The sequence below is a fragment of the Chiloscyllium plagiosum genome, unplaced genomic scaffold (assembly GCF_037043375.1).
Source record: "Chiloscyllium plagiosum isolate Xiang-an unplaced genomic scaffold, Cpla_swu_hap1 HiC_scaffold_10, whole genome shotgun sequence".
NCBI lineage: Eukaryota > Metazoa > Chordata > Chondrichthyes > Orectolobiformes > Hemiscylliidae > Chiloscyllium > Chiloscyllium plagiosum.
This window is the reverse complement of record NW_028270148.1, coordinates 23,577,548-23,592,869: the sequence shown is the minus strand read 5'-3', so window position 1 is coordinate 23,592,869 and position 15,322 is coordinate 23,577,548. Positions and strand designations below refer to the sequence as shown.

The 15,322-nt window shown below is 47.3% G+C and overlaps 1 protein-coding gene across 5 annotated transcripts in view; it reads left to right on the top strand.

Annotated features, from left to right (window-relative positions):
- ltbp1 (latent transforming growth factor beta binding protein 1) overlaps positions 1-15,062 on the top strand; it is a 425,536-nt gene extending 410,474 nt beyond the window's left edge. For all 5 annotated transcript variants that reach the window (XM_043695510.2, XM_043695509.2, XM_043695511.2 and 2 more), the window contains 3 exons: positions 9,292-9,456; positions 11,266-11,415; positions 13,918-15,062. In XM_043695510.2, the coding sequence (XP_043551445.2) occupies positions 9,292-9,456; positions 11,266-11,415; positions 13,918-14,087 (485 nt within the window). In that variant the 3' untranslated portion in view covers positions 14,088-15,062. The remainder of the gene's footprint in view (positions 1-9,291; positions 9,457-11,265; positions 11,416-13,917) is intronic.
- The last annotated feature ends 260 nt before the right edge of the window (positions 15,063-15,322 follow it).

The following is a 15,322-nucleotide window of genomic DNA, read 5'->3' as shown; positions in this document are numbered from 1 at the left end:
CTGCGGGTTTGGGAGAGTTGCTGATGGTTTTGGACAATTGCTGCAGTTTTGGAGTGTTGCTGTGGGTTTTGGAGAGTTGCTGCAGCTTTTGGAGAGTTGCTGCAGGTTTTGGAGAGTTGCTGCATGTTTTGGAGAGTTGCTGTGGGTTTTGGAGAGTTGCTGCGGGTTTTGGAGAGTTGCTGCAGGATTTGGAGAGTTGCTGTATGTTTTGGAGAGTTGCTGCGGGTTTTGGAGAGTTGCAGCGGGTTTTGGAGAGTTGCTGTGGGTTTTGGAGAGTTGCTGCAGGTTTTGGAGAGTTGCTGCGGGTTTTGGAGAGTTGCTGCAGGTTTTGGAGAGTTGCTGCGGGTTTTGGAGAGTTGCTGCGGGTTTTGGAGAGTTGCTGCGGGTTTTGGAGAGTTGCTGCAGGTTTTGGAGAGTTGCTGCGGGTTTTGGAGAGTTGCTGCAGGTTTTGGAGAGTTGCTGCGGGTATTGGAGTGTTGCTGATGGTTTTGGAGAGTTGCTGCAGGCTTTGGAGAGTTACTGCTGGGTTTGAAGAGTTGTGATGGGTTTTTGGAAAGTTATTGCGTGTGTTGGGGAGTTCCTGTGGGTCATGGAAAGTTTTTCTGGGTTTTGCAAAGTTGCTGTGGGTTTTGGAGAGTTGTTGCAGGTTTTGGAGATTTGCTGCAGGTTTTAGAGTGTTGTGGCTCATTTTGGAGTGTTGATACAGCTTTGGAGTGTTACTGCTCGGTTTGAGGAGTTGAGATGGGTTTTGGAAAGTTATTGCGAGTATTGGAGAGTTGCTGTGGGTTTTTGGTGAATTGCAGCATGTTTTCGAGTGTTGTGGCTCATTTCGGAGTATTGCTGTAGGCTTTGGAGAGTTACTGCTGGGTTTGAAGAGTTGAGATGGGTTTTGGAAAGTTATTGCGGGTTTTAGAGAGTTGCTGTGGGCTTTGAAGAATTGTTGCAGGTTTTTAAGAGTTGTTGAAGGTTTTGGAGAGTTGTTGCAGGTTTTGGGGAGTTACATTAGATGACTTACTTACAGTGTGGAAACGGTCCCTTCAGCCCAACAAGTCCACATCGACCCGCCGAAGCGCAACCCACCCAGACCCATTCCCCTACATTTACCCCTTAATCTAACACTACGGGCAATTTAGCATGGCCAATTCACCTAACCTGCGCATTTTTGGAGGAAACCGGAGCACCCGTAGGAAACCCACGCAGACAATGTGCAAACTCCACACAGTCAGTCGCCTGAGGCTGGAATTGAACCCGGGTCTCTGGCGCTGTGAGGCAGCAGTGCTAACCACTGTGCTACCGTGCCACCCATGGTTGGTTTTGGAGTGTTGTGGTGCATTTTGGAGTGTTGCAACTGGTTTCGGAGAGTTTCTGCTGGTTTGGAAGAGTTGAGATGGGTTTTGGAAAGTTATTGCGGGTTTTGGAGAGTTGTGGCTTGTTTTGGAGAGTTGTGGCTGCTTTTGGAGAGTTGTGGCAGGTTTTGGAAGGTTGTGGCCGGTTTTGGAGAGTTGTGGCCGGTTTTGGGAAGTTGTGGCTGGTTTTGGAGAGTTGTTGCAGGTTTTGGGGAGTTGTGGCCGGTTTTGGGGAGTTGTGGCCGGCTTTGGACACTTGTGGCCGGTTTTGGGGAGTTGTTGCTGGTTTTGGAGGGTTGTGGCCGGCTTTGGAGAGGTATGGCTGGTTTTGGAGTGTTGCCGCGGGTCTTGGTGAGTCGTGGCCAATTTAGGAGAGTTGCTGCAGTTTTGGTGAGTTACTGCAGCAGCAGTGTGTTTCCAGCAACCTGGGAGTGACGGTGAAAGAGGCCAGTGGGAATGCTGTGGTCTTTGCTTCAGTAGATTGGAAATTAAGAACAGCTGTCCCCAGCCCATTGTGACCCTGGACACCAATAACATTCCTGGCATTGAGCATTGTTTGAGGTGTGAGTGCCAGATGTAGCTGCTTAACCACATTATTGTGTTTTAGTTGTATCTCAACCATCACTAGCAATTACAGAGTGTCTGCAACATAGGAAAACATCCTGAAGCGATTCAGAGGCATCAGGAAATCAAATATATCAAATGAAGTCAAAGGCGATGTAACGAGGCCTGTACTAATAATTCAGAGAGCAAGAGTTCAAATCCCACCTTTTAAAATTGAGTTTGATATTTTTAAAAATGAAAAATAAAAATCTGTGAATAAAATATGAACACAGGTCAGTTTGAAAGAGAGGGCGAATCTATGAGATTCTGAAGATTCCAATTCCCTAAAAATATTGTGGACTCTTAGTTAACCTCTGGAATAAGCCAGGAATGCGTTCGATGTTAGCAAACTGCGACAGAGATAGTTCAAGTTGGTCTCCAGGCAGTCTCAGGGGTAGTAACTGTTGCAATCATTTGTGATCCCTGTATTCTGAGAACGGTTGGGAGAAAAGGAAGGGATGTTTGCGGGGAGCGAGTCCTTTTGAAGGACAGTTGGTGATGGTCAATCGTGACAGTGACACCCACATTCCGGAAAAAATTTTTTTAAAAACGTCCCTAGTCACTATTTTTCGATTCATCGTGGCATAGGAAGAGGCCTGGAGACTCCATGCTGAAAGTGGGCTTTTCTTGAAAGGGTTTTGAAATCCGAGCTGGGGTTGATGATGGAGTGTTAGTTTAGTGCTGGTGGATCCGCCAGTGAATGGGGTGCAGGCAGCTGAAGATACAGTAGTTACCAGTGTTGGGGAGAAAAGGAGGTGATGTACAAGACACCCAGAATTGTTGAGATCCAGGGTCTCAGAGGGTGACGAGTGGTAACTTTATTTTATCTTTTATTCATTCATGGGATGAGGGTGTCACCAGCAATGCCAGCATTTATTGTCCATCTCTATTTGCCCAGAGAGCAGTTGAGTGCCAACCACATTGCTGTAGGTCTGGAGTCACATGTAGACCAGACCTGGTGAGGATGGCAGTTTCCTTCCCAAAAGGGCATTAGTGAACCCGGTGTGTTTTTCCAACAGTTGGCAATGGATTTATAGCAGTTATTAGATTTTTAATTACAGATATTTATTGAATTTAAATTCCATCAATCTGCCAGGGTGGGATTCAAACCCAGGTCCCCAGAACGCTACCTGGGTCTCTGGGTTAGTAGTGCAGCAATAATACCACTAGGCCATCGACTCCACCAATTTACCACAGCACAAGGAATGACATTGGGAATTTTGGTTTAATCCATTAGGATCATTAAAGCCATGGGGGGAATGGATGCCTGATTGGGGGGATGCTGTTATCCGCTGGCTACCTACAGTGTCTGAACTTCTCAATACTCGTGGTTATGGGAAATAGAGAGTGCGAGAGATTGTTCTCTCTTATTCCAGGGAGGATGCTGAGGTAACTCCAGCTGAAGCTCCCACTCAGACTTAGCCGAGTCTGAGATGTATCAGTCAATGGCCCAGTTCCTTATTCCTTCCGCAGATGGACCTCCCATTTGATGTTATAAACAAGTTATTGATGTAGCTTTCCTGCATCCCGGAGCTTGCTTACTGAATGAGAGTGGCACCATGGAGATTGTTATAGAAAGTTAGCACTCCTTGTGCAGATTGCATTTTCTGGTCATTCTACTCAAGAAGATAAATGTTCTTCAGCAGCTTCCTGACTGGCAATGGGAAGCGACGTGCTGGTGAACAAAAGGTTTTATTTTGTCATGAAAGGGCTACTATATTGGCACTTCCTATCAAAAGGACAATTATCTGTCAGCACCATTAACTCTGTTGGCTGGATGGACAGGTTACGAAGCAGTCATGCCAACAGCGGGGGGTTCAATTCCCATCACTGGATGAGGTTACCACGAAGGATTCTCCTTCACAACCTCTCCCCTTGCCAGAGGTCTGGTGGCCTTCAAGTTAAATCACCACCAGTCACCTCTCTTTCTAATGAGAGGGCAGCTCTATGTTCTGGTAAGACTAAAGCAACATACACAGTGCACCACTGGCCAGATGTATGTGAGAGACTGGATGTCGGGTGCCAAAGCAAGAGGGGCCAAGCGATCAGTTGAGGTTGTCCATGAGTTTGTGTAGGTAGCATTGAGTTTGCACAGCTTGCCTTCTCCAGTAGCTGGTCCCCATCTTAAGCTTCAAGTGGTGGGGACGAGGGCACTGAGGGATGTTAGAACAGCTTATCAGGAGAGGTGAGAGAATGTGGTCTGGCATTCACACTATTCCTGCCTCTATTAGAAGGTTTATAAAAATATATATTTCAAAGATTGCCTCTTGGTGGTCAAATCCTGAGTAGGTCACACCCAGTTACTTTGTCAAAGGGGAGTTAGGCAGGCAAAAGCCTCCTATTTGAGGGGACCTGTTTTAGATGTCGAAGTGGAAGGCTGAAAGAGCAGGCCCCACAGGCCAGGCCAGGCTTTCCACAATTTCCTCCTGTCATGATTGGAACCAGGTGGACCTCACTGACAACTTGATTGGGGTTACCTGGACCAATCAGGAAAGCCTGGCTGACCAGTACAGAAGGAGGCCATTAAGCCCATTGTGCCTGTACTAGCTCTTTGAAGGAGTTTTCCAATTAGTGCCTCTCCCCTGCCCCTCCACCTTACCTTGCTCTTTCTCCATAACCCTGTAGATTTTTCCCATTTAAAGGATTTATTTAGTTCCTTTTTGAAAACTATTGAATCTTCTCCCACTGCTGTTTCAGGTAGTATGTTGCTACATAAATATATTCTTATCTTGTCAAAACAAAACCCAAGAGGTTAGAATCTCCTCAGTTGAGAATTGACTCTGGGCTCACAAGTCACAGCCAGTGTACTGTGCACTAGTAAAGAAAGTGTGACTTGGTGACAGGACCCAGCCTCTGTGCAGTTATTTCACCTCCCGAATGACTATTTCCAGCCCCTCATTCCGACTCCTTCAGCTTTTCTCTCGTCTGCTCCTTGAGGTTTGTGACTCCCTCCCCAGAGAGGTTGAACTACCTGCTCAAACCCAGCCTCTGTTCTCCTGTGTGAGAAACTAGTTGCTGGAGCAAGATGCCCCAACATGGGGAATCATCGAGATAAAGGGAGAGGAAACCTTTGGCAAGATAGTTTGCTGTACAGATTCGGGGATAGAGGGTAAATCAGGATGATCTCTCAGACCAGAAGCCAATGGAATAGATTACCAGAGGGTGCTTTTCAGTTGGTGCAAGAGACCCCTGGTTGGGTTCCCAGAAGGTGAAGGCTTTGAGAGGTAGAAAGGGGAGTCGGTGCAGGGTGATGCCTGGAAAAGGGTCAGGCTTGTTGGCCTTAAAAGACCTTTTCCTGTTCAAACAGTTCCCTTCAGGGTTACCCAGGCCACAACTTCACTAACAGAATGAAATACTCCAAGTGCTGCCACGAGATGGAAAATGCTGAAACATTCATCAAGCCTGGCAGCAGGGAGGGAGGGCAACAGGATGGAGCTGTCATCTCGGGGCGAGAAACCCATCCCCAGAACCTTCCTCTCCTGTCTCCCATTCACCGGCGCTGTGTCTTCCAGAACCTTCTTCCATCTGGAGCAGTTTCGTAATTAGAAGCAGGGCATTCGGATTGAATTGAGATTTGTTATATCGGATTTAATACCGGGGTGGGGGGGGGTTGTGTGGAGGTCAGTCAAAAAGCTTGTTGGTGGGGGTGGGATCGGGGAGAGCCCGCTTGGCTTTTGGAGAAAGCTCAAGGGACAGGGTCAGTGATCTGGCTCTCATAACAATGTATCATAACAGGAGACTCAACTTGTGAATAGTACAGAATCCGACACATCCTGCAACACCAGCCAGTACCTAACTGTTTATAATCGATTGATGCTATTAACTCCTCGAGTGAATAGCTGGGAGAACTGAGTTAAACCTTAAGTCCCTTCTTGTCACTATGTTTGAGTGATTTGGAGTGGGCATAGGGTGGGGAGGTAATTATTTTATATATCTGAGATTTTCCATCTCTTTGAGGTTTATAACCTTTTGTCCTTTTAATCTAGCTGTTCGTACAGTTTGTATCTTTTCTCACTTGATTCTAAACACTTGCTTCAGAAGCTAAATTTAACTTGCAGATAGTTTTTGAGAATGATTAGCATTCCCTTGCATTTTGATTCTCTTGACAACAGTAGCGTCTGTTCAGGATGTTCATTAGGTCAAATGCACAAGCCAATGACAGAAAATGACTGAAATTGCGATGCTAAAAATTAAAGAAATGCTGGACGTTTGGAAGTCCTAGTGGCAACTGCTCCATGATCGGTTGTTAATGTTAAAGCTGAGGTTGAAAGATTTCTGACAGCTACACTTGTGAAGAAATATGGGGCATAGGCCCATATGGACATTGGATTAGACCAGAAATTGTCCACTAAGCACTTGGACAGGGCTTGAGGGGCTCAATTAACTCTTCTTATGTTCCAGAGATACTTGCTCGGATAGTGTAAGGCCACACACAGCTGGAAATATGGCACCTGCTCCTCATGCACCACATTAGAGAGATTGTGCTGGCCTCATCCACGTCCCTGATTGGTGCCATGTGAAGTTGAAGGGGGTGAGCAGCAGAACTTGACATTCTGTTTGTGGGCCTCAACCCTCCATTGAGTGCTCCTACTATTTGAAGAGAACAAACATGGCCTGGGACCACAGGAGATGAGGCTGACAACAACTGGAATAGCATGGACAGTTTTGGCCCCTTACCTAATGAAAGTTGTACAGGCACTGAAGGCAGTGCATAGGCGGTTCACTCAACAGGTACCAGGTGCCGAAGAAGGAGAGGTTGAGTAGATTGGGCCTGTACTCCTTGGAATTTGGAAAATAGAAGTGACTTATTGACACACAAGCTATTCAAGGAGGACTTGAGAGGGTAGATGTAGGAAGGTTGTTTGCCCTTCTGGGAGAAGGACATAGCTGAGAATAAGGAGTCAGATATTTAAGACAAAGACTGGAGGTGTGGGGGGTGGGGTGGATTTTCCCCTTGAGGAGATAGGGAATCTGTGGAATTTTTTATATCACAGGGGGCAGTCGATGCTAAGCTGTGAAGTATATTCCAGCGCGAGATAGAGATTTTTAATCAGTAAGGAAGCGGAGGGTTATGGGCAAGAGGCAGGAGAATGGAGTTGAGGCCATGATCTGATCCGATGGCAGGGCAGATCTGATAGGCTGAATGGCCTAGCTCTGTTCATTCACCTTCTGGTCTGAATGGATGTATGATTTGAGTTCCTATTTGTATATGCAGTTAACCCAAGACATTTTAACAATTACATTATTTCAAACATGAGATTTATTTCATTTTCATTTTTTCAAAGAAATGCATGGACATCAAGCGCATTTCTAACTTTGACTCTGTTTTATTTTAATACTGAAAGAAGGAGGCCTTTGGATTGTATTTTGACTTAAACCCCAACAAATTCTTGTCTGTTCACAGCAGCCAATATCAAAACAGTCCCAGCTGTGAAAGCTTAACTTGTGTCTTTCAAATTCAGTGGCTGTGCGTCTGGGACAATGGGTGTTGAGTTCTGCAGAAACCTTTCTGACCCACCACTTGCCTCTTATCACCACCTCCCCATCTCCAGGCCTGGGGCCCTAACTGCAGCGTACAATACTCCGTCTCAGACTGACCCTTTGGGGCGATACTGAGGGAAGGCTGCAACATTGGATGCCAATGAGACTTCAACCCCTTTCAAGTGGATGTAAAATACATTATTTGGAGAGGTGGGGGGGGGGTACCACAAAGCCTCCTGACAGCACCATCCTCACAACAGATTCGCGGATCATTTATCTTCCCATTGTTCGAAAGGCTGGATGGAGGTCCCCCCTTTTCGTGGGCCCAGGAGATTTTGGCTTTGAAGTCAGACATTCTTGCAGATGTTTGCTGGAAAAGCTGCGAGAGAATGTTCTGCTCGGAGACACTCTCCCTCGGTGACTGACTTTGGACACGTTCGGCAGCTCTTACACCCCAAGGGTGACCACCATTGCCTCTCGAGCAACCACACCCCAAAGTGACACTGTACAAGGCAAGCTGAGGAGCTGGAGGAATAGACCAGGGATGTTCCCAAACAAAAATAAGGAGCCATCTTTTAACTGATTAGTCACAGGAGATTTGCCTCATGTTATGGTGCGAAAAGCTTTGCAAGAGCTTCCTGCAGGGGAAGGAGGGACAGGGCAAGGATGGGGAAGGAGTGTCTGCAATGCAGTTTGAAATGGAATGAGCAGACTGGCCGACAGTGGGAAGCACTGAGGGTTTATTACTGTCCCCAGTGACGGTTGGGGGGTGGGGTTCTGGCTGTTACACAGGGTTGTGGGAGTGAGGGGGGGTCACCTGCTGGTCACCCAGGGGACCTGCACTACCCCTTCTCCCCCCGACACAGGTCAATGCTTTGCCTTCTGAGTCGACCTCATGATGTTCCCCACCACCACACACACCGCCAGACCCCTGTCTGGGAACTTGCCCGATTGGCCCCCCGGGGAAGCCAACCCGGCTCTGCATTGCTGTTCTCTGTGTGGACAGACTGCAATTCCAGCTGCGACCACCGCCCCTGATGGCGCTGCCTGGGCTTGGCCAGGAGCTGGAGCTCTGATTGGCTGACGGCACTCTGGGGGCAGGGCCTTCTTCCACATAGGTCTAGATTCTGGGAACTCATTGGCTGCCTGAGTGTCCTGACCCTGAGGAGGTAACACATTGAACCACTAACCACCTCCGCATGTCCCCCCAATCCCATCCCCCCCAGCACCAGACCTCTGCCCCAATACAGGACCAACTCTCCCTTCTCCCGGACCCACTCCCCTTATCCCCATCCCTATTCCCCCCACTTCCCCAGCTCCACTCCCCCATACCCCGTCTGTCCTAGGCCCATTCATACACCCAGCCAGACTCCTCCACCCCTCCACCCATCTGAACCACCCCCCCCCCCAAGTCTCACTCTGTCCCAAACCCCCTCTGCCAGACTCAAGACTCTTCAACCAGGCAGTGGAGTCACTGCAAGCAATATTCTGCCCTCAGTACCTTCAACTGAAGCCACTGGAAAGCCAGTCGGAACTAAACGTGGAACAATTCGGACTACTGAGCCAATTTTGGGGGAGACTGTTTAACTTGGCCGCTCCTGACCTCACTGTCTCAGTATCCAATCACAGGGACGTGGGCACGCTGGCTGGGCTAGCATGAACTACCCATCCCTAATTGTTCTGGAGATGGTGGTGGTGAGCTGCGTTCCTGGCACAGCCAGTAGGGGGCAGAGTTTCCAGGTTTGAGCCCAACAATGATGAAGGTCTCGCGGTCAACCATTTGTTTGCATGCGGGTGTGTAAGCGTCAGAATTGTGTTGCATCAACTCCATTGTTAATCTAGCTTTCTTGTTCACTCACAGATGACTACGCACGACTTTGTAACCTTCCTGTTCCTGGGAGACGGCATGAGTATGGTCAGGATGCATTGATGCCTCCGTATCAGCCTGACTACTCAGTCCCAGCTTCTGAGTACCACTCCCAGCAGGCACTACGTGGTAACCTGCCCTTCTTTGTCGACGCACACTGTAAGTTGAACTCTCCCTGTGGGGGAATACGTTATTTTTCTTGTCCTTTTGGGGGAAAAAGACAGCAAGGAACCGAGTGCCTCAAAATGTAGTTGGAAGTGTCTGAAAGTACAGGGGTGAGTTTGGGATCCAGTGGGATCTATCAGGGACCTGGGAACAGAGGCAAATTCTACCCTGCACAGTCTCCGCATTGTTACTACGTAAATGCACGTCTGCATGTGATGAGGAGTAAAGGGTCTATAATTAAACGTAGAACCCACGTAATCTCTCAGCAATGTCCTTCAGGGAATTGTATCCACTGTCCTTACCCTGCCTGGTCTACATGTGTCTCCAGACCCACAGCAATGCAGTCATCCCTTATCTCCCCTCAGAAGTGATCTCAAGCAAACTATTCAGTTACCCTGAACCTCGAGGGAGGGAGAGAGAGGGCAAGTGGGGGGAGAGAGAGGGGAAGGAGCGGGGAGAGAGAGGGGAAGGAGCGGGGAGAGAGAGGGGAAGGAGCGGAGAGAGGGAGGGAGGGGAAGAGGCAGAGAGAGGGGGAGGGCGAGAGAGAGAGAGAGGGAGAAAGAGAGGTGGGGAAGGCGAAAGAGGGGGTGGAGGGTGGAGGGAATGGAGGGAGAGAGGGGGTAAGTGAGAGAGGTGGGGGGGGGGGGGGGGGGGGGGGGGGGTGGAAGGAAGAGAGAGAGAGAATAAGACCAGGCAGATTGTCCAGTGTCAGAGATGAAAAGTCAACCCTGCAAAGTCATCCTTAACATCTGGGGGCTTGTTGTGAGTTAGAGGTGGGTGGTCCTGGTGGGGGTGAAGGTAGTTTATTGCCCAACATTCCTTCAGCCTGACACTCCCAATCCAGGCAGCTGTCAGCCCAGCACCAAGTAAATGTGTTGTACAGAATGCTTGGTGACTCGTTCAGGCTGCACCAGCTGAGAAATAGTACACACAGTTTCTGTTCACTATGTCACCAAAATGTCATTCCGAGGCCAATGAGACAGGAACATTTCCATCAAATCCACAGGCATCTATCGCCACCTGGTGGCTGTGCCAGCCAGCTGTAAATTGCCTTCAGACCAGGCGCCACATGATGCACCAAAACGCAAAGCTATCAGCTTTATCAGTGAGCATAGCTGGTGAACTGAAGCTCACTTTCACAAGCCAAGTGTGATTCTTTATTTAGTTTTGTTGATGAAGGGGACACATTGAGTGCAAAATCTATACACTTTCAGTGAATGTTAATCCTAGCAGCAAAGTCAGTCCCTCATCACCTCGTCTCCCCTGTCCGGGTGAGGGAAGGAACATGTATGGGATAACCTTTCCTTGCCCAGAGTTTACCCCAGTTAGCTGGACAGCTGGTTTGCATAGCACAGTAATGCTAATGGTGTGGTGATCCCACCTTGGCATGAAGGCCTCTCGCCTGAGGTGTGGTGACCCTCAGGTCAAACTTAGCACCAGTCTCCCCCCTCTTCTCTCTCTTCCCCCCTCCCCCTTTGGGTATTAGCAGAAATCAGCAAAGAGTCAATTTTGTCAAGTTTCATGGAGAGTTTCTCTCTGCAAAGGAATCATACCAAACTTCCCAATCAGTTACCTACCTCCTCACCCCCTCATCTTGTCCGATGCTAGCCCAAATCTCCCACTCAGTCAGCAGAGAGTTACCCATGCCACAGAACTAACCACCAGGTGGCATATCCAGTCACGGATTGACAAACTGGGCGTGTGAAAGAGTGTCGTCAGAGTTTGGCTTTAACCCCTATCTGGAACCTACAGCATGTCAGAGTTCTGCTGCTCGTTAATGGCTGTGTCCACTTTGCTCCCCAGATCCGTTTGATAGTTTCGAGGGACTGCAGGCTGAGGAATGCGGTATCCTGAATGGCTGTGAGAATGGGCGTTGTGTCAGAGTGCAGGAGGGCTACACGTGTGACTGCTATGATGGCTACCAGCTGGACATCAGCAAGCTGGAGTGTGTTGGTAAGATCAACCTCAGGGTGCTTGTTCAAAATGGAACTGTGATTTAGTTAATCCATAACAAGACATTGCTGCAGCACCATGCTTGCCAGCAAGACAGTCATATGACCCAACAAGTGCAAATGCTTTTTAATCAGGTTGAGGTTTCTGATGTAAGTTTGCTGGCTGAGCTGGAAAGTTCATTTTCATACGTTTCATCCCTATATTAGGTCACATCATTAGTGAGTCTCCGGTGAAGCACTGGTCTTAGAGACCCGCTTTCTATTTATTTGTTTAGGTTTCTTTGGGTTGGTGATGTCAGTTCCTGTGGTGATGTTATTTCCTGTTCTTTTTCTCAGAGGGTCCAAGGGCGGCACAGTGGCACAATGGCTAGCACTGCTGCTTCACAGCGCCAGGGACCCGGGTTCAATTCCTGCCTCAGGCGACTGTGTGGAGTTTGCACATTCTCCCCGTGTCTGCGTGGGTTTCCTCTGGGTGCTCCGGTTTCCTCCCACAATCCAAAAATGTGCAGGTTAGGTGAATTGGCCATGCTAAATTGCCCGTAGTGTTAGGTGAAGGGGTAAATGTAGGGGGAGGGTCTAGGTGGGTTGCGCTTCGGCAGGTCGATGTGGACTTGTTGGGCCGAAGGGCCTGTTTCCACACTAAGTAATCTAATCTAATCTAAAATTGATGTGCTTGTTGATAGAGTTCCGGTTGGAATGCTATGCTTTTAGGAATTCTCGTGCGTGTCTCTGTTTGGCTTGTCCTAGGATAGATGTACTGTCCCAGTCGAAGTGGTGTCCTTCCTCATCCGTATGTGAGGATACTAGTGAGAGACAGTCATGTTTTTTTGTGGCTAGTTGGTGTTCATGTATCCTGGTGGCTAGTTTTCTGCCTGTTTGTCCAACATAGTGTTTGTTACAGTCCTTGCAAGGTATTTTATAAATTGTAACTGTAACAATTGGACAAACAGGCAGAAAACTAACCACTAGCATACATGATACATGAACATCAACTAGCCACAAAAAGACATGACTCTCTCACTAGTATCCTTACATACGGATAAGGAAGGATACCACTTCGACTGGGACAGCACATCCATCCTAGGACAAGCCAAACAGAGACTCATGCAAGAATTCCTAGAAGCATGGCATTCCAACTGGAACTCTATCAACAAACACATCACCTTGGACCCCATTCACCACAGGAAATTACATCACCAACCCAAGAAACCTAAACACATAAATAGAAAGTGGGTCACTAACACCAGTGCTTCACTGGAAGGTCACTGATGATGTTACCTTGTATGGTGGCGAAACATCCGAAAATGAACTATCCAGCTCAATAAGCAAACTTACATACAGCTTTTTAATCATCTCAATTTCCCTTGCCACCTTCTCCCTTAAGACTCAAATCCTTCTCCCCTCAGAAAGATACCAAGTTGTTTTGAGTCCATTTATACAGTGCACTTCAATCGTTTTTCACTATCAGTTATTCACAACTCTTTGTTTGTAATAGTGCCTTTTATAACTCCCTTTTATAATCCTAACGAGCTAAATTGCAAGGGACATTAACTGATCCCTTTACCCCAGTGCACAGTTTGTCCAGATCACCTTATTAATCCTCTTGATCACCTTCAAAACTTTAATCAGGTCAGGTCAGGGTGTCCTCCTTTCCAAATGATACAACTCCAGGCAGTTCCACAACTGAAGACAAAAGCAGATTGAAGAATGAGCCAGCTACTTTAATGGGTGGAGCTTTGGAGCAGAAACTCAGCTGTAAATATTGTTTCGCAGCGTGACTGGATTTTGACCACCTTGGCATGATGACTTCACAGGGTCATGTACCCTGTGTTCCAAAGGCATATGCTCCACATAATCAGCTCACTAAGCCAACTGTGTTGGAAGACATGGGCTCCTCACATTGAGGAGACCAGTCAGAGGCTGAGTGGCTCTCAATCCCGATCCTCATGCATATGTTTCATAGCGACCAGTAATGACCAATAACATCTGTGATGGGAGACAATGGTTGACGTGAAGAGTCTGCATCATGTGCCAGCCCTAAAGGGGTTGATTTTTAATCTGTAAACCTTTCCAGCAGGAGGTTTCTGGTCATCCAGAACCAGGTGGTAAGCTACAGTGTAACAACTTCCCCTGAACCTGGGCCTGGGGTTCAGTGGTACTAGCCCAGTGACATTATCACTACGTCACCACCTCCCCCAGGACTGTCTTGTTTAAGAAATTTCTGAGAAATCGGCATGTTGATCCCTCCTTTGGGCAGTGTCTAAGCTCTGACAGTATCACACCAGTCATCATTCGATCTCTGAAATACTACCTTTAATTAGAATGATATTGAAGCAGAGATAACATTCCACCAGCATATGGAGGAAGCACCCTTTGTCAAAATGTTCAACTGGGAATATCATGATAAAATTCAGCCCCTGACTAGCATCTTGCAGTAAGACCAGGCCTGTTCAAACGTTACTTTATTCCCTGTGCTTTGTTCTGTCTTCTCTCTGTGCCATAGACGTGAATGAATGTATCGAGCTCAATGATAAAATGTCACTTTGCCGGAACGCCAAATGCATCAACACTGATGGATCGTACAAGTGTGTGTGTCTGCCAGGCTACGTCCCCTCGGAGCAGCCTAATTACTGCGTAACTACAGAGGCACAGAAAGAGTCAAAGTTGGAGTAATTTGCGAAGAGCTGCACATCCCCCTTCCCTCTCCCCAGCCCCGCTACTGTACAAATCCTACCTACGCTCCGCACCTCTCCCTCTTCCCCCCTCTAATCCCCGCCATCACCAGATCCCACCCAGAAGTGACGTACAAAGACTCTGCCTATGCAGCACCCCCTTGTCAATGAGTGTTTGCCGTCAGTCACTGATGCCATTAAGGAAGGAGACACCAAATGGACATATCGTTTCCTCAAGCTGGGGGGTGAACCCCAATTCTACCAATGAACGGAAAGACCAAATGGATTCCTAATGTGCTTCTTCTTTTTATATGGAAAGGAAAGCCCTCTCAATAAGGGACATGCAAAGTGAGAAAGCACACCGCATCCACAATCATTCACACAAAATAGCATTTGTTATTAGCACATGGTTTACACTATGTATAACAGTGGTGAAAATATTTTGTATTACGTATTTGATAAAATGCAGTATGTGTTTATACTGCTTTGACTTTAGAGTTTTATGACAAATGTAAATTCTTTGATAGCAACTTATAGTCCGTTTGTATGTTTTTTTTTAAAAAAGGTCGTGCTATTCTGTGTCTGGAACATTGGTCAGTGACAGTTTTTACCTTGTTCAGTGTCTGCCCTGTGGAGCAGGCGTGTTGTTTCGATAAGGTTTTTTTTTTAAAAAAGTTTTATACAACCGTAGAGGTGTGAAGTTCCTGGTTATGTTCTCCACACATTATATACTGCACTACAACCCACACAGTTCAAACTTGCCAGGTCGCAAAGCTGCTACAGGACAGCCAAAAGAGACATGATGTGTACAGTTACACTGAAGAAATAAAAGAACCAGATTATTGTATTGTAAGTTGTAAATTGAAGCAAAAATAATTCACAAGCAGATAGCTCTTGTATGATCATCTTAAAAGCATATTAAAGCTGTATTCTAAACCTCTGTAAAACCTATAAATAAATCACTTATGGAAGTGTACTGCTTTACCTCTCCTGTAGAAATATGGGGGTGCATTTGGTGCCAGTGGGCACTGAGATTTCCAACACACGAGCATGCATTTTCATGGGTTTGTGACTAATTCCAGCCAAAGCCAAATGCTTTTTCAGCTTAATTAGTTGGCGCAGAAGGAGATCATTTGGCCCATGCTGGCTCTCTGCCCAGGAATACATCAGTCCTGAGCGCTATCCCCATGACCCTGTCATTTTATTTTGTTCAACTGCCTGTCCAATTCTTTGCAA